The 20,072-nt window shown below is 38.6% G+C and overlaps 1 protein-coding gene across 2 annotated transcripts in view; it reads right to left on the bottom strand.

The window, feature by feature from the left end:
- Window positions 1-20,072, bottom strand: part of SHQ1 (SHQ1, H/ACA ribonucleoprotein assembly factor) — a 109,852-nt gene that overhangs the window by 78,941 nt on the left and 10,839 nt on the right. Inside the window, exons 5-7 of one of the 2 annotated variants that reach the window (XM_021717636.1) lie at window positions 13,432-13,544; window positions 5,194-5,312; window positions 4,549-4,557 (exon numbers count right to left, since the gene is read on the bottom strand). In XM_021717636.1, the coding sequence (XP_021573311.1) occupies window positions 4,549-4,557; window positions 5,194-5,312; window positions 13,432-13,544 (241 nt within the window). The remainder of the gene's footprint in view (window positions 1-4,548; window positions 4,558-5,193; window positions 5,313-13,431; window positions 13,545-20,072) is intronic. The other variant, XM_008068215.2, reaches the window with a different exon arrangement.

The following is a 20,072-nucleotide window of genomic DNA, read 5'->3' as shown; positions in this document are numbered from 1 at the left end:
AAAAAAAAAAAAAAAAAAAGAATAAATTCACTATTCAATAAGTGGAAGTGGATCATCATAAAGGTCTTCATCCTCATTATCTTCACACTGAATAGACTGAGGAGAAGGAGGAGGAGGAGAGGTTGGTATTGCTGTCTCAGGGCTGGCAGAGGTAGAAGAAAATTTGTGTGTAAGTGGAACTGTGCAGTTCAAACCTAGGTTGTTCAAGCGTCAGATATATTTAATTAATGATTTATTTCATTCAATAATTTAATAGGACAGATAAGCTGGGTGTTGATTGCCTCATGAAAAGACCCACCTGAAGCTCCCTTAATTTAAATAAAAGCTTTCAGTTTGCTTTAAGCAATTCGATTTAAGAAAACTGCATGAAGGAACATGCTCATGGCATGACCAAAGTATAAAGTATTTTAAGACTCTTTGTATTTAGTAAGAAGATTTGAGACAGTATTCCCTTAAGTACAGTTTTGGAGGCGTTCACTAATTTAGCTGATAGGTAAGTGCCAGGTGTTCATGATATCTCACTAGAGAAAAGTCTTTATGTCCTAGTTGACTAATAAAGACCTTTGCTTCCACATAATTCTGAATCACAAAGTAAGTGTGCCCAATGTAGAAACTATCTTCTACATGTTTATGCCTTCTTTCTTAAGTCATCATACCTGTACAGGTTTAACGACTAGTAAAGGTTGCCCTGGGTACTGTAGGTTCTGATGCTACATCACCCACATGCAAGGGTTTCTACATATTGTAGGTCACTTTCAATGAGTGTATACATAAGAAAGGTCTACTTGAATTTTCTATTCCAAATTCTTGGGTGCTAAGTGCTGCTAGCCTTTCCCTAAAACAGCACCACCTCTTTCTGGAAATTTTTAAGTTCCATTTTGGTGTGCTTAGGTCATTAAATAATACACAAACACATTTAAATTCTACAATTCAAGCAAAGAACTCAGAGATGATAAATAACAATAACAACAAACTAGGAAATCACTAGAAAAACCAAAGTCTGAGCTCTCTAAGGCCGTTTTTATTAGAGCTGTAAATCATTTCACCCAAAGGGGAACTTGGGAAGGTTTGCACACAATCAAGTCTCACCTAGAAGCAGTACTGGAAATAACTACAGATGCAGTGCCAACAATACTTGGATGATTGCCACCATGAGTAACATTTGTCAAGCATTTGTATGACTTAGCTATGCTACAAAGCAGCTTTGCTATAGAGTTCACAAATTTTGGTTAATTATACTTCTAAAAATAATCTCCAGGGAAACAAAAGCCAGCTGAAAACTCAGTATGGTTGGGGAAGAAACTGGTGCCCTATATTGAAGCAAATGGCCCAGGACCACCTCCCAACATCCAAAACCCCACCAACATGTTTGAGGACTGCAAAGGGACTCCCATCAAAATACAAGGATGTCAGTGAAGTAGTCACTTTTACTCCCAAACATTTTCTAGTTCTGTCACTTTCAAATCTTCTCTTTCTAAATTCCCCTCCCAATCATTCCAGTCTTGTCTGGGTCAACAATTAAATCATCCATGATCTGGCTCCTCTCAGAGTAATGCACATCTGTCAATTATATTGTACACTTACTAGAAACAGACCAAGGGAACCAGAAGAAAATGTGCTGCATTCAAACCTTCAGCCTAAATGGGTCCGGCAGTGCTACAACTTTCAAAGCTGACACTGACAGTTACCTCTACAAACACTGAAAGCCTCATTGGTGCCAAACAGGATGTCCCTGCTAGGAAGTTCATTGACTATAAATGTTATGTGGTGTCATAACAAGCAATAACGTTCCAAGACTCTTGAGCTGAGAGATTAACCACTGAAAGACAACATAGGAAATGTGGGAAGTCCATCCTCATGAAACCAGAGCTCAGGGGAAGCACAGCATTTAACACTTCCATTTACAAGCCTTTGGGGAGAAAAATCTGGATTATTACAAAGCTGAAGAAAAGTATCCCTGTTGTAACTCATGGCTACTATGAAAATGGCGAGAATCACCACCAAGGCAAAGACAGGGAGCAAAGTTCACCACCTCAGGCTTGTCTGGAATTCAAAACAATCCAGGTTAATATTTTATGATATAGGATAAATCAAAGGTACATCCCTCACCTTCACTGTTACACCTGCCTGGCAACACCTGATGAGGGAGCGTTAAAGAGACAACAGTCTACTGCTATGACACAGAGAGGAAGAAGGCCAGAAAGGCAAAGAACAAAGAGGAAGAGAAGGAGAGCATTTACAACAGCATCATGCACCACGGGTAAACAGAAAATGTTAATTCCTTGGTTTATTTCTTTTCTCCCATATTTTATTCTGGTTCAACACATTTCAATTTATTCCTCCAATTCTGGGTATTTAAATATTTGAACCAGAAAAAAAGTGAGAGGAAAATCTTGTTCACAAAGAACTTTCCTTTAAAGCTTCATAAATGTACAAAAATTGTATTTCACAGAGAAGCCATTCAATTTCTGACTCTACTACCATTGATTTTACTCCTAACATTTACAAAACGCTAAGGATTTTAATACCTTGCCTCATTCAGTCCTCACAACAACTCTGAGGTAGGTACAGGATTTCCACAGCAACTGGAAGTTGCAAGACCACATCACACTATCATGTGGTGGAAAAGGAGTCAAACCCCAAGCCCCATATTTCGCTCATCTCCTACACTTACATAACCTTACACTCAGCTTATGAGAAGAGGTACTTTCTGTTCAACACAGACCCAAGTTCCTCTGCCTTAGATCACATGCCCTTGCTATTTTTAGAATGAATCATCATCATGGCTTCACAGACCAGGACTATTCCTGATATACCAGCCTGACTATATGCGATGGGTCAAAAGGTCTGGAGGGCAGGTGGTTCAAAGAACTGACTGGTTTCACCTCCTGTTAAAATGACACCTAGAAAACTAACTCAAAGCATTGACACAGAAAACTGGACTAAGAACAAGCTATTATTTATCAAAGTAGAGCAAGTTAGAATTTAAATCAAAGATAAAGCATTCTCTTGATTTTGAGGGCAACTAGCTCACCCTGGTGGACAGAAAACTCAACTACAAGAAAACCAATTTCCTCCCACACCACCTCATTAAAAACTGTGCTAAAATCAGGGAAACTGATTCAGACCAGTTGATATCCTTAATGATTTAAGCTTGAACAAACATATGGATAGACCTACATAACACATTCTGTTAACTACCTAAATTGTGCTAGCAATCCTATATTTGAAAATTTGTCTATATAATGTGAAGTCTGAAAGTTTCTTAAACTCAAATTAAATATAAAACTCAGAATTTGCTGAATGCAACAATAAATGTGATGAGTAGTTCAAAATGAGTTACTGTTATGCATTAGAGTCAATCTTCTATTTTCTAAAATATTAAAGTAGCAATTTTTTTATCTGGCAGAAATCACCTAAACTCTAACAAAACCTAACCATAAAAATATTTATTATATTTATTTATTCTATAAACATTTATTGCATACCTTTATATAACAGGCACTAAACTAGACATGGGAAAAATAGCAGCCAACAGACTACTGCATTGCGATACACAGAATCAAAAAACTATGATACAATAGAGGCCCTGTAGCTACTTCAGATTAAATGGTCAAAAAAGACCACTGTATTATTTGGAACAGCAGAAAACAGTAAATAACCCAAATGTCTATCAGTTGTAAACAGCCCAAAAGTCCACCAATCACAGTACAAATATACAACAGGATACCAGGCATCCATGAAAAGCTTCAAGTAGATCTGTAAGTGCTGATATGGAAGATCTGCAAAATACACTACAAATTGAAAAAAGTAAGGTAAGAACAGAGTATGTAGGAGTCTACATGTATAAATTTCTTAAAGTAAATATTTAGAAGTGGAAATATGTATTTTTAAAATACCCAGAGGAGGGGGAATTACCCCCAAAATTGTTAACAGTGAATTCTTTCTTTTTTTTTTTTTTGAGTTGGAGTCTCACTCGGTCGCCCAGACTGGTGTGCAGTGGCCACTCCCGGCCACCGCAGCCTCGCCTGCTGGGCTCCGGCGATCCTTCTGCCTCAGCCTTCCAAGTAGCCGGAATTACGGGCATGCGCTACCACGCCCGGCTGATTTTTTGATTTATTGTAGAGAAGAGTTCTCTCCAAGTTGTCCAGGCGGGTCTCGAACCCGCGGGCTCAGGCAATCCACTCACCTCAGCCTCCCAAAGGCGCGGGATTACAGGCTGAGCCACCAAGCCCAGCGTGAATTCTTTCAAAAAGAGAAATTTGGAGTGGGAAGAGTATATTCCATTTAGTATTCTTGAGAATGTGCATTCATGTGTGTATTCCTTTCATTTAAACACTGAAATCTTATTCTTAACATATAAATAAGAGTCAAATCAACATGCAGAAAATGTAGCCTTCTATTCGCAACCTATCTGAAACTGGTATAATTCTAATTTACAGACTTAATATGCCCAAGTTTCACTTAGAGAAGGCAGTAGTAACATGACCATCTAAGAAAAGACTCTGTGGCCAACATACGGCTTAATGTTAAATCTGGCACAGCTACCTCCTGTGGCTCATGAAGCCTCCAGAGCTCAGCTTTCACTGTAAAAGCTTGCCCACCTGCTCTCTGTAAGGTACAGATATGAGGGGAACTATGCCTGCTTCCTTCCTCATAAAAGCACTTGTGAAAAAACTGGGTAGGACATATCAAATTCGTTCATCAGAGAAAGGGAATGAGAACTGGATCTTTTCCCACCATTACTCATTTTCAAATGTCTTTAACAGAGGAATGCTCATACCTCTCAAGCAGATTATTTAAAACCTACAAATCTCCTATGTATTAATATCCGTAAATTTACTTTCTTTAAAAAAACTTTTTCTACTAAACTAAACAGTTTTCTGTTTCCTTTTTTTCTCAAATTTTCTTTAAAAAGATAAATAAAATATTTTAAAAGAACTTCAATGAATCTAAATAAAGGAAACTAGACTTCAAAAAATTTTTCCAACACAAATAAGCCTAATTATTTAGTGGCATTTTTCAGTCAGAGTGAAGATCTCATTTCAGAAATCAGCAGTTCAAAATCATATTTTCACACTACTAGGCAACTACAATTATATATGCTTAATACCAGGAAAGGGAATAAACTTGGTACACCATGAGATTTTAAAATGAGACAAATATACCAAATATATATTTTGGGTTCCTTACCATGATTTTCTTGCTCCTGACTCTTTTCCAAAGAGGCCATCATTTCTGAATATTTGTCAGTCCACCAGGGATTATAATTCAATAACTGTTCAACTGCTTCATCTTCAAAAAAGTCAGCTCTAGGAAAAAACATTGAATGAAGTTGTTATATAGGATTAAGCTGGCTTTCGTTTTTTAAGTTTTATTTTAACTCATGACATTTGCACCAGAAATACAGACTGTTAATTCAAAGTACATTTCAAAGCCGGGCTCGGTGGCTCAGCCTGTAATCCCGTGCCTTTGGGAGGCTGAGGTGAGTGAATTGCCTGAGCCCGTGGGTTCGAGACCCGCCTGGGCAGCGAGACCTCATCTCTACAATAAATCAAAAAATCAGCTGGGTGTGGTGGCGCATGCCTGTAATTCCAGCTACTCGGAAGGCTGAGGCGGAAGGATCGCTGGAGCCCAGCAGGCCGAGGCTGCGGTGGCCGGGAGCGGCCACTGCACTCCAGTCTGGGCGACAGAGTGAGACTCCAACTCAAAAAAAAAAAAAAACAAAGTACATTTCAAAGAAAGATTGAGCACTGTATTTATTTTCTTAGTAGTTATTAATCACCATAAAACAAAAGTAAGCATCTGACTAAAGAAATAAATGACATTTCTGATCCCCATAAATAGAAGGTACACAGAGGATCAGTCCTACCTGACGTCCCATCCCATATTCAGTGGTGTGAAATGAAGCAAATCTGAACACACACTGGACTCCAACCTAGCACTTGCGCTAGGTTAGCAAGCACCACAGACTTTGGTAAGATTACAATAAAAAAATCTTTCAACTCTACCAGCAAAGAAAAATGAGCAGATGAACAGGCAATTCAGGATATTGCTTTTCCACAAAGAAGCCACACACATACATTCATAAACACATACATTCACCATTTGTAGCATGTGCACTCTTATTTTCCACCACGATGCAATCAACTTTATTTAGCTATGCCAATCTTAACAGTCCTTGATTTTAAACTGTTGAAAAAGATAAAAGCAATATTTATAGACAACAGAGTAATTTTCTTGTACTGTCCTTTCTGTGTTTTAACTAGAAAAATAACAGCTACATTCAAAATATATCTCTCGCTCTTAGAGGACACTTATTCAGAAATGCTATCTTGCAATCAAAGTTGGAATTGGTATTCTTGGGAAAAGCACAACAAAGTATAACTCACAGTATAAATTTCCTTTATACTTCAGTTAACTAGAAATTCAAGGAATTGGTTGCTTTGATAAATTAAATTTTTTAGCTGATGGTTTTATAACCTTAGATCTTTTTACTTTCAACTGATACTGAAATCTTTTGCCGAGCTCAGTGGCTCAGCCTGTAATCCCGCGCCTTTGGGAGGCTGAGGTGCGTGGATTGCCTGAGCCCGCGGGTTCGAGACCCGCCTGGGCAGGCGAGACCTCATCTCTACAATAAATCAAAAAATTAGCCGGGCGTGGTAGCGCGCGCCTGTAATTCCGGCTACTCGGAAGGCTGAGGCGGAAGGATCGCCGGAGCCCAGCAGGTCGAGGCTGTGGTGGCCGGGAGCGGCCACTGCACTCCAGTCTGGGTGACAGAGTGAGACTCCAACTCAAAAAAAAAAGAAATCTTTTAAAAATTGGAAAGCTCACAGAAAACTCACTGAGTTCCATCTATGTTGCAGGCACTGCACAAGAGCTTTATATTCGTTATTCCCTTGAATCCTCATCCTATCACTATGGGTTGGGGTACTACTAGTACCCCATTTTACATGGATAGAAACCGAGCTCAGAGACCCAGTAAGAAATGTGGCCAGGACATGAATCACATTCACTACTCCAGAATCCAAGCTCTTAACAAACATAAATATTCCATTTGTATGCATGAGGAAATAAAATACACATTGGACAAAACTGAATAGCTAGTATCTTGAAACGGGAATTCTCAAAAACAATTCTTGCCAAGTATACAAGGTATATGAGACTAGGATGAAGGAGTTGCTTAATAAACAAATCCTGTTAAGTCTATTTTCTTATCAGCTATCACTTTCTCCTTAAAATGAAGGAAAAGAGAAGTGCTACTGTAGATGCATCCAGAAATCAGAGTACAGCTAACAGACATGAGTGATAGATGATGACTTCTGTTGGAGCAAGTTAAGTTTGAGGTGTTCTTTTAGGACATACAAGGTGTCCATTTAGGAAATGAATTTCAAAAACAATAAACAATAAGTGTAAATGGCTAAAATGCCATTCAACAGTGAATGCCATTCACTCATTCGACAAAAGTATTAATTTTTAGGGCCAGGCGTGGTGTAAGGCTGAGGCTGAGGCAGGAGGATTGCTTGACCCCAGGAGTTCGAGACCAGCCTAAGCAAGGTAGCGACACCGAATCTATTAAAAAAAAGGTAATGATTTTGTGCTACGTTCGAAGCTCCATATTAGGTACTAGGGTTCCACTGCTGATAAGACACAGACAGTCCTGGCCCTCATGCAATGTACAGTCCCACAGGTGAGTCAAACAATTACAATACAGCAAAACACTATGACACAACATACATGATTCTAGGGCAAAATAAAATTAGGATGACAGGGAAGGACTCTGGAGGATGAATCTAAAACAGCAGCAGAAAAATAATGAACAGTTAACCAGATTAAGAGAGGTAGGACGAGTATCCTGGGCTGAAAGAAGAGCTAGCAACAGCTAGGAAACAAGATGCCACATTGATGGGGAAAGAAATTGAGAAGCTAAAAATAAATAGTGACAACCTTGTATGTCGTTTAAAAATTTAGAGGATTTTTATCCCCCAAAACAACTGAACATTTACAATCTTTTACTAGTGGGATGACATTAGTGTGTTTTAGAAACATCACTCTTACTAATAATTTAAAGGGACAAACCTGAAGAAATAGAAATAATGGTGGTCTAGAATAATGGCAGTGAAAATGGAGCAAAGTAGATGGATATGATCCATATGTAGAAGATAGGATCCTCAGGATGTAAGGGTTGAGGAACTAGAGGAGTCAAGGGTGATGCCAAGGATTTTGGCCTCGACAATTCAGTGGACAAGTGTCCTTCACTGACACAGGGACACCAGGAAGCTAACAGACATGAATGAAGATGAGAATTTCTGAGACAGGTTGAATTTGAGGTGTTCCTTTAGGAGAATACCTCAAATTTAGAGTAATGAAAAATTATCACAATTTAAAATGGTACTCCAAATGATTATTTTTGTCCCTTTTCTTGGATGTTTAGAATGCTGACTAAATTCTTCTATTTTTTCCCAGTAAAGAAATAGGCAAGATACTATGAATTGATTAAGATAAAATATATGCCAGCAATTAAAAAACAATTTGAGAAGGAAAAAAAACACTGAGCAAGAGAAATATAAAAACTTCCCTTCAATAAGCAAGGAGGAAGAACTATTAAGGAATGTTCAAGATGTCCTCAACATATGTTAGTGTAAACACACAAATAAGAGACATGACCAACAGGCAGCAGTACATACACGTCTGATGCTCAAGAAAGATGGGGAGTCATGAGCACTTAGATCCAGAAAGAGGACAAATTGCCCAAGAAGAACTGGCACAGTAAGAGAAAAGGGATTTGGACACTGGAGCACTGAAGACACTTAAGGCAAGGGTAGAAGAAGAGCCTCTCTGAAAAGAGGGGAGAGCCTGGCTTGGTAAAATAGTATTTCTATTTCCACATCCCTCCCCACCAAACAAGCCTCTAAAATGTTTGAGCAATTACTTTGAATAAAACTTCACTAATATGGTCCCAGTAATCTAAACTGTGCTGGTTTATTCCTTACACTGTCCACAAATTAAGAGTTTCACAATAACATTCTACCTTTCTGAATAAATCACTTTCAAATTTTTAAGTGCCATTAATTCAACAAGCATTCACTGAATGCCCTCTATGTGTAGTATCAGGGAGATGAAGGTCAGTAAAACTCACTTGCTGCCCTTAAGGACTCCATAATTTCATAGGAAACATGGACAAAATGTGCTTAAAACAAGAAGAGCTATTTAACAGGGGAGGGCTGTGGAGGACCTCCTACGCCAGTCTAAAAGGGGTATGTGGGGGTGACAACTGAGCCCCCTCTTCAAGGATAAGTAAACTCTGGTGTGTCCACATGGCTCTTTGAGCTACAGCTGCCGTGTTTCTTGGCTTTGGCCCACTCCCCTAACTTGGAGAGGTGAATCTTATACCTCTTTCTCTCTCTCTTTCTCCACTCGCCATTGTTTTGCTAAGGTATGTTCTGGCCACATGGCTCCTTGAGCTATGGTGGCCATGTTTCCTAGCTTTGGCCCTCTCCCCTACCTTGGGGAGGTGAATCTCCTCTCTCTTTCTCTCTAATGTACTTTCTAAATGAATTATATTTTCTAATCTAAAAAAAAAGAAAGAAAGAAAGAAAGAAATCAAAGATGGATGCTAGGTTTAGGAGTGACTAGAGTGAAAACAGGCACTCAGCAAAGGTAGAAAATCAAGAAGACTTTTCAGGTAAAATGATGAGTTCAATTTTGGACACGTTGAAACAGGAGTCAGTGGGATAGCCAGTCATGCTCTAAACTTTTCATCAGCTTTTTCTTCACAGCATTATCACAATAGAAATAGTATCTCCTTCCCTTGCTAAAATGTAAGCCCCACGGGTACAAAAACCTTGTCACATTCAGCGTGGTATCTCTGATGTCTGCAACACTGCCTGGCATGTAGTTCATTCAAACAGCTATTTGTTAAATGAATAAATGAAAGAGTGAATACATAAGATGTTATTCTGATGCTTTTTCTTAAGCTTGATGTTTTGAATAGAGAGCCACCTTGAAATCATGCAATCCTGCTCCCAGCCTCCCAATTACTACTTGTCTTAAGATCTGCTCAACAAATCCAAAAGCCTGACCAATACTATCTTCTTTAGGAAAATTTAGAGTAATAAAAAATTATCACAATTTTTTTTTTGAGTTGGAGTCTCACTCTTTTTTGCCCAGGATGGAGTGTAGTGGCATAGCCACTGCAGCCTCGACCTGCTGGGTTCAGGTGATCCTTCCATTTCAGCTTTCAAGTAGCTGGAACTATATACAGGCATGCACCACCATGCCTGGCTAATTTTTATGATTTATGTGGAGATGAGGTCTCGCCATTTTGCCCAGGTTGGTCTTAAACCCCTGAACCCAGGCAATCCTCTACCTCAGCCTCCCAAAGTGCTGGGATTAAAGGTGTGAGGCACCATGCCCAGCTAATTATCACAATTTAAAGTGGTACCCCAAGTGATTATCTTTGTCCCTTTTCTTATCTCACAGAGGTTTAGAATGCTGACTAAATTCTGTTTTTTTCCCCCAAGTACACAGGCAAGATATTATGAATTGGTTAAGATAAAATATATATCAGCAATTAAAAAACAATTTGGGAAGGAAAAAAACACTGAGCAAGAGAAATATAAAAACTACCCTATAATAAGAAAAAAATGAAGAACTAGGAATGTTCAAGATGTCCTCAACATATTTTAGTGTAAACATAATACCCAAAAGGAATTATAAATGGCAAGAAATTGATAATCTAAAACAATAAATGTTTATGGATCATCTATTATACATCCAACACTGTGCTGGGCTGTAAAACATTCAAAAATAAATAAATAAAAAAAAAATAAACCACACCGCAGTAACATCCAGATTTTACAACAGAAGAGCTTAAAAATAATACCAATCCAAAGTCATTTATATATGCCTTTGAACTGTATAAATTTTTCTTACAATTGACTGACCTCAGTGTGCTCTGCTTATGCTGAAATTAAAATTAGATTTCCTCAAACCTCCCAAAATTCTGACAACATAAGAAAACACCATGACTTGTAAAGACAAGTCAAACAACTTAAAAGTACTTAATAATAGCTGGGCATGGTAGCTCACACATGTAATCCCAGTACTCTGGGAGGCAGAGGCGAGAGGATTGTATATATATATACTACATATAATGTATTATCTACACAGTAGATAGTAATTTAAAGTGAGTCTTTTTTCTCCACTGTTTTAACCACTAACAACAACAAAAAAAGCACTGAGCTTAAAAAATGTTTAATTAAAAATTTAAAAGAAATGTACTTGCATTTCATTTAATATTAATACATTTGGGTAAGTCAGACAACTAATATAAATAATGAATAGTGAGTAACACAAAGATTGCACTTAGCCAAAGTCTTACTGTTATCAAAAAAGTCACAAAGAACCTTTCCCTCATGACTCCCACTCTTCTCACTCAGTCCATGTCTAAATTTAAACCACTCCTTTAAGAAGAACTATTCCTTGAGAAATGGAAAAATTACTTCATGCATACTATTTAAGAAAATAAGCTTCTCGATAAAGAAACACAGAAGATAGAGAAAAACTAAGGACTGCTTTTAATATCACACTGCTAGCTATAAATTCCAATTTCCTAATTCTCTCAGACCATAGTTATTCTTCTAGTTTTAGAAGAGAAGAGATAGGCAGTTCTCCTAATTAAGCTCCCTCCCACTTGAAATTTCAGTCTTGTAAAGCTCATTCTGTTTTTATGCTAGCCCGAGAAATTTGCTGACAATGAAATTTCCACTTGAAATATTCAGCATGATTTTTAATGGGTTTCTTCAAATTACTCTTCAGTGGACCTTTAAAACCACAATTGGAGAGATAAAGGTAATTAGAAATGGCAATGTAAATGGAGTTGAATCTCTCAGATGTCCTCCAAAATATAACATACCCTGCTCTTACCCCATTTCCCTTAGGATGTTGAATAGTTCAATCATTTATCATTACACATCACTCATTCCATTTGCACATCACAAGATATATTTCTGCCATTCCAATTAGTATCCTACTGTGTCACAGAAGATAGAATGTTAATCACAAGAGCAACAGCAGTTAAACTGAAATAGTGTACATGAAAAGGAAATACCAAATGACAAATGGAAAGATTCTTTTCAAGTCCTGGCCAAGTCACTTAGTAGTAGTGTGACCTTGGTCAAGTCACTTGAAGTCCCTTGACCTCCTTTCCTCATCTTGAGAAAACTGAATTAAATAATCACATGAGAGTACGTAATAAGCTGCAAGGTCCAAACAAATATAAGGGGATATGATGATTACAGTTGTACAAATAACTGTTAGAAAATGTCAGCCCAGAGCTTGGGAAGAATAATCAAGGACTATATCAACATACAACATCCATTCTCGACTCATCCTAGAAAAGGCAAGTATCCAAAGAGATCAGATGACTATCCTTGGAAGAACTGCCAATATGCTAGCCAATGAGAGGCAACACAATCTCTACTCAAGTGACCATTTACCTACCCATTAATTAGAAAAGTTCCTGATGCAAATATAAGGCTGATAGAGACAAATGATGGCTAAAGATACAATTAATGTAGATGGGAAATACAGCAAAACTTAAAACAGGTTTTGGTTGGGTGCAGTGGCTCAAGCATGTAATCCCTGCACTTGGGGAGGCTGAGGTGAGCGGACTATCAGAGCCTATGGGTTTGAGAATAGCCTGGGCAACTTGGCGAGACCCCATCACTACAATAAATCAAAAAATCAGTAGGGCATGGTAGCACGTGCCTGTAGTTCCAGCTACTTGGAAGGCTGAAGCGGAAGGATCGCCTGAGCCCAGCACGTTGACGCTGGGGTGGCCATGAGCGTGCTACTGTACTCCAGTCTGGACAATGGAGTGAGACTCTAACTGAAAAAAAAAAACAAACGAAAAAAAGCAAACAAAAAAACAGGTTCTATTTATACTCTACCACAAAGAATAATTATTTGCCCATTTGAAATATATGATTGATTACAGGTGCTACTGGACAAATGTATTAGAAAGATCCTGAATCAGCCAAGAAATATAGTACACGTAGATTCAAATTCTTAAATTGAAACTTGTTTGCATTTATGTATACTACTAATCGCAACAAAAAGTCTACTTAAAAGAAGTATAATATTCTCATGAATTCAGTGTTCTATTTTTAAGTCTGGCAAGAAAAAATTTTTAAAAGTTATGTTAGAAAAGTTTTCTGTTGTGAAGGCAAACATCTAAGAAGCAACATCTTATAAGGATCACAGAGGTACAACAGCTGTAGATTAAGTCAAATATCAACTAAGGTTTTGAGCCATCACTCATTTCTAGAATCCAAAACACATGTCTAGTATAGTGTCTTTTTGACACTCAAAACATTTCTTAATAAATGTCAAGAAAATTATTTAATCCTCAAAAAACTCAATACTCACAGATAATGATCAGGATCAAATTTGGCCAATTCAGCAGCCATGCGTTTTTGCCTTCGTTCTGCTGCAGGAGTGAAATCTGGGTCCTTAACATCAATAATGTCACTCAATTCATCCTATGAACACCCAAAAAAGAAAGAATAATTGCTGGCTCCTATTTTTAGCATTTAAGAATCAAATTTTGCACAACATGCCAAAGCACAGGAAGAATCTAACTAATTGGTAAACCATGATACCACCTGTTGACATTTAGATTCAAGTCCAGCAAATGTTTGTTAAGCACCTACTACTCACTAGGCTCTACTGAAATATTTCACACAAATTATCTCATTTAATCCTTATAACAAACTGATTAACATATATTAAGTTTTAAAAGCTTAACATAAAAAACAGAATTGGATAAACCCCTGCAAGCAAGCGGGAGCATTTTACTCAACATCCATTTCCCAATTTACCCCTAGAGATTTGAAAGTGATTAATGCTAGAGTGGTTTGAATATCAGGCACCTGCATATAGGTTTTTCCTTTTTCCTATAGCCTAGCTCAGCTGGTCCCAAAGAAAAATTACCATACAGGTTGAGTATCCCTTATCTGAAATGCTCAGAACCAGAAGTATTTCAGATTTCAGATTTTTTTCAAATTTTGAAATATTTGTATTATGCCAGTTCAGCAGCCCTGATCCAATAATCCAAAATCTGAAATGCTCCACTGAGTCATGTCTGTGCTCAGAAAGTTTTGGATTTTGAAGCATTTCAGATTTTCAGATGAGGTATCCCTCAACTATTTATATAAGACTACATACACAAAACAGCATACATTCTACTTTATAAGCAGGTTTTTAAAATTTTACAGGCAATTTTGAAGTACAGTACATGACTTTTCATTTGAAAACATAAAAATACAATCCTAAGAATCAACTTTACTGTAACTGTCTACCTAGATGTATACATATTGATATTTCGCAAGCCAAATCCTTCAGAATAGAGGTATATTGGGAAAACTGTCTAGGATTCCATCATACATAGGCTTTATTCATTCTATCAGAATTGTGATGCAAATAAACCTTATACAATGCAAAATATTCCTAAAACTGTGACTTTTTTCTTTCTTCAACCTCTCTATTCCCACTACCAATCCCAAGTGAGAAGTGCAGAAACTGAAAGAAACTTAAAGAACACTAGCTGGTGGCTCAGCCTGTATTCCCGCGCCTTTGGGAGGCTGAGGTGAATGGATTGCCTGAGCCCGCAGGTTCAAGACCCGCCTGGGCAGCGAGACCTCATCTCTACAATAAATCAAAAAATCAGCCGGGCATGGTAGCACATGCCTGTAATTCCGGCTACTTAGAAGGCTGAGGCAGAAGGATCGCCGGAGCCCAGCAGGTCGAGGCTGCGGTGGCCGGGAGAGGTCACGGCACTCCAGTCTGGGCGACAGAGTGAGACTCCAACTCAAAAAAAAAAGAACATTAGCCGAAAAGAAATCAAGGGAAATAAGTTGGTAGAGTTGTGGAGGCAAACTGTTGAGACAGATTTGTAAGTGGAATTACAGCTTAGTGTTTAATAGGCAGGTTTAAAAGCCAGTGGCAGTAAAGTACTAAAATCACTGCAATTAATGTGAGCAATGTTGAGTTGATAAGGAAGACACTAGGACACAGTCACTCCACACAACCACAATTTCCACAAAATAATAAAATTAAAATGTTCTCTCATCCCTAACACAATCCTTTACCTCAAGTAATTATCAACAAATTTTAACCTAAGCATATTCTAATACAATGAAAGGGTACAAGAAACTTTTGTGGAAGTCACTGGAACATGAGTCAGAACATCTTAATACCTCCAAGTACAAACATTCTGGACAAAAACCAGATTACTGGCTGTCCCCAAAATTACAAAAATTTGCATTCCAAAAGTTCCTTTGCAATTTACTTTTTGGAGACTTAGAACGCACTTTCCTATAGAAATACTATTATAAATAATAGTTAGATTCTCAGGGCAGCCCACAAGTTTACACAATTCATAGAAACCTTGAAATAGAGTATGCACAACACGAAGCTTAACATGTGTGCAGCAATGTTTCCATGGGAAAATACTTTCAGAGTTCCATTGCACCAGAAGCATCTCTTCCCCAAGCAATGCAACCTAGATCCTTTCTTTCTTTCTCCACTTCCTCACCTGCCTAAAATCAGCTCCCTCCCAGTCATAGAGTTGGGAAAAGCACCAGCAAAGGCCTTTGGGGGACAGGAGGTGTTATAATGTATTCGCAGGACTTACCTCAGCTACATGAATACTGTGAGAGCCATTTCCTTCCCATAGACCCTAAGTCCCTCTCCCCAGCAACCTAGGGTCACCCCCTTTATTTCCTTCTTCTAGCCCCAGGACTTCCCTGGCCCACACACTTCTAAAAGCAGCTCAGTGAAGTAGAAAGAGTGACTTTGGGGTTAGACAAAACTTGAACTAAACCCCAGCTGCAGTCTAATCGTGAGCCTCTCTGAACCTCAACTTCCTTTCTGTAAAATGAGTCTCGTGGCCCCTCTGTCACAGCACAAGGATATTAGTTTCCCTTTTGCTTCCTTTGCTGTAACAAATTACTACAAACTTGAAGGCTTAACACAACACAAATTTATTATCTTACAGTTCTGGAGGTCAGAAGCCCAAAATTAGTCTCACTAGGCTAAAATTCAGGGCTACATTCCTTTCTAGAGGCTCTAGGAGAGAATCTGTTTCTCTGCCCTTTTTGTCTTAGAGGTTGTCCCCATTCCTTGGTTTGTAGCCCCACATCACAGTGCCATTTCTTACTCAGTTTCTATCATCATGTGGTTGTCTCCTTTTTTAACTTTGACCCGATCAGCTCCCTCTTACATGGACCCTGTGATTAAACTGGGCATACCTAGATAATCCAGGATACTCTCCCGGTTTCAAGATCCTTAACTCAATCACATCTGCAAAGTAACTTTTGCCACATAATGTAACATATTCGTAGGTTCTGGGAATAAGCAGGAGAGCATCTTTTGGTCAAGAGAGGATGACATTCTGTACCACAGGCTGTTATGAGGATTAAATGAGATAACACAAGTAAGGCACAAGCACAGGGCTTCATACAGCAGTGATGCTGCTTTCCTTTCTCAGTCTCCCTCTTCCGTTGTAGCTCCCTATTACTCACTGACTAACCCCACTCAGAGTACAAATCCTCCCTCTGCCTCAGTTTCCTCACCTGCTAGTTGTGATTTTTTAATGGATTAAAATGTTCTGCTTCATTACTTCACCTGGACCAGAAATAAAGTCCGAAGTGGGATACAGTCTGTGAGTCTTTGTAGATAGCTCTACATTTCACAGGCTGAATGGACTAACATAACTCCAAGGATTTCAAGACACTAACTACAGTGAGAACAGACACAGCCTCTTACCATAGCTCTGTTCTTGGCCCGCATGTCTACATTCCTCTTCCGGCTCAAATATGCTCAAGCCACACACTAGACTCCTTTCCATTTCTGAAACACCCTGATTCAGTCCCAACTTTGAGGCTTCCCATTTTCAGTACTCTTCTCATCATTTAGGACTCAGTGCAAATGTCACCTTCTCAAGGAGCCCTCCAAGCCAAGGGAGCACCCCCAGTCTCTCATATCACCCCATCCTCTTCCTTCACTTATAACTATCTGTCATTATCCTGTTTATGTGTTGTTTACATGACTACTGTCTGTCTCCCACTGGAATGTTCCATGGGGACGGGTGTCTTCTCTATCTTTTCTTCCCTATATCCTCAGCACTGTGCCTGGCATCAATATTAAATCATTCATTCTGCAAATAGTGCTTGAGGGCCTGCTATGGTCCAGGCACTGTTCTGGGTGCTAAAGTAGAAATCTGGTAATTAACATACAAACCAGGTCCACACTCATGGGAATGAGAACGACCAATGAGAAAGCAGTTCTTTTTCCTTTCTCCCTCCTCTGCCTCCTGGCCTCCAGACTTGGGGTTTCCACATACAGTCTTGCAACATGTACATAGTACAACAGGAACGTTAACAGCAGTGCAAGCCCCAGCCAGACTTGTTCTATGCACAGTCACACACAGTGGCCCTGTTCTAACTGGACTCTATAAAGAAACTGAAACAAACTAATGAGCAAAGTTAGCTTGGAATTTAGAAGTCTAAGGCATCAATCAACCAAAGGGAAGGAAGCAAAGAGGATTAGAAATGCTAAAACTATGGCAGGAAGAAATGGGTTCTTTTTTTTTTTTAAGAGTTGCTAGGGCCATTGGTTATTAGAGTTATTTAAAGATAGGAATAGTAAAGTAAAGGTCATGTGGTATTTAAATCAGGCTTATGTAAATTTAAGCATAGATAAGGCAGACAGCCCAGAGAGAAAATGAACAACAGTGGACACATCTGGTCAGTGGGTGGCCTGGAAACAATGGCCTTATGTCCCCTGGTGTAGCCAAGAAAAGGATAGGGCCAGCAAGCCTGATGTCCTGCGGCTGCTGGCAACAGCGGTCCCAGGAGCTTGCTGGGTTGGCGCCCGGAGACTCTAGGGTTGTTGTTGCTGGCAGCCACCACCGCCAGAAGCTTGTTGTGAGGCCCTGACTTTGAGCAGCCAGGGCAGTGTTCCAAAGGCACCCTGGTGGCTGGCAGCTATTACAGAAAGGAAAGAAGTAGGGGGGAGGGGGGATATGTGTGTATGGGGAGTGGAAGAAGGAATGTTGAAAGAAAATTTGTTTCAGCAAAAATATTATTACTTTCTTCTCCTTATCAGTATAAAATATACTAGTTCACAAGCAAATCTTGTTTAAAAGGTTGGAGAGAAAAATATATAAAGATCCCTCTAAAGGGTCGAATTAGTTGATGAAGAAAAGATACCTGGGTGTTGGAATTATAAATTATTTTTTACTTTCTTCTCTGTATTATATTTTTATAATAAATCTATATTGCTTTTATCATCAGAGACAATAAAGCCATTTTTCATTTACGGGGGAAAAAGAGGCTGTAAAAATACTGGTAAAATATAAGTAGTCATGAAACTTTATAGTGTTTCTTCATCCAAGGGCAGAACCAGAGAAACTAAAATTGTGAGAAAATACTATTTGAGAATATGGTGAAATTGCTTAAATCATTTTAAATTAGAAGAAATGTTCTAAAACCTCTTATTTGTGATCATTGTTCCACTTTTTTCTAGTTGCTTTACTCACAGAAAAAGGGTCATATTTTCATCTTACATGATCACCCTGCTTTTAACCACTTAATATGACTGCTGTAAATACAACAGCTGTAAATGCAGAAGAACTCTATGAGTTATACCAATTATGTAAAATTTTTGTAGCAATATCTCTTAAAAACATATCTCCCTCAACAACCTGAAGAGAGTACCCTTGAATTCTTGGAGTCGTAGCTTAAATTTGATTTCTGAAAGTCTGATAATTTCCTAATTGTCAAAAAGAACACAGTCATCAAATTTATTTCAAGTGAAAAACACAACTTTCTTTCAAGAATACACATCTCTATTGGTTTGCCTGTTGGTAAAATGCTCACATATAATAGTAACAATGCCGTGATGAAATAATAATGTTGAGCCAATGCCCAAGTGTTCAGCATAGTGCTATCCCAATGCCCTGAGCAAGGTCAGCTTCAGGATTCAGATTTTTTCAAAGTTTAGAAAGGTTATCTCTAGATGTATAGTGGCCGAAAAATAATAGTAATATATATATATATATATTTTTTTTGAGTTTGAGTCTCACTGTGTCGCCCAGACTGGAGTGCAGTGGCCGCTCCCGACCACCGCAGCCTCGACCTGCTGGGCTCCGGCGATCCTTCCGCCTCAGCCTTCCAAGTAGCCAGAATTACAGGCATGCGCTACCATGCCCGGCTGATTTTTTTGATTTATTGTAGAGATGAGGTCTCGCTGCCCAAGCGGGTCTCGAACCCGCGGGCATAGGCAATTCACTCACCTCAGCCTCCCAAAGGCACGGGATTACAGGCTGAGCCACCGAGCCCAGCTGAAAAGTCCCATCTTTCACCCAAGGCAAATATTATTCTGTTGCACTGCAACGGAAATTATAACATCTGGGACACTAAACTACAGGATAATTAAAAATATTGATGTCAGTATTGAGAAAGAGGATTAAAGCTCTTAACAAATCCTTTTGCAATTCATGTGGTTTTCAATTATTTCTTTTGACAAAATTGAAAGAGAACCTAATAGAGTTATCAGTTAATAAAAAATTTAAAAATCATTTTTAGTAATAAATGACTCTATAGATTTAGGTCATTCTGAATAAGTTTAAAGAATTTAATAACTCTGCTACTTTAAAAAAACTTCCAATATCATCAATTAATGTGAAAAAGTTTTCTTAGTACTTACAATTGAAAGACAAAACTAAACAAAATAGAATTGATGCTGAAACTTGTTTAATTCTAGTTATAAGTAATATGTATTCACAAACTATGTTTTAAAACTTTATCCATCTCTTTACAATGCATTTCCAATATGATTTTACTCTTTTTTTTTTTTTGAGTTGGAGTCTCACTCTGTTGCCCAGGCTGGAGTGCAGTGGCACGCTCACGACCACCGCAGCCTCGACCTGCTGGGCTCAGATGATCCTTCCACCTTAGCCTTCCAAGTAGCTGGAACTATAGGCATGTGCTACCATGCCCGGCTGT

The sequence above is a fragment of the Carlito syrichta genome, unplaced genomic scaffold (assembly GCF_000164805.1).
Source record: "Carlito syrichta isolate Samal-C Ts95f unplaced genomic scaffold, Tarsius_syrichta-2.0.1 Scaffold309895, whole genome shotgun sequence".
NCBI classification, from domain to species: Eukaryota; Metazoa; Chordata; class Mammalia; order Primates; family Tarsiidae; genus Carlito; species Carlito syrichta.
The sequence above is the reverse complement of the archived record's forward strand: the minus strand, read 5'-3'. Positions and strand labels throughout refer to the sequence as shown.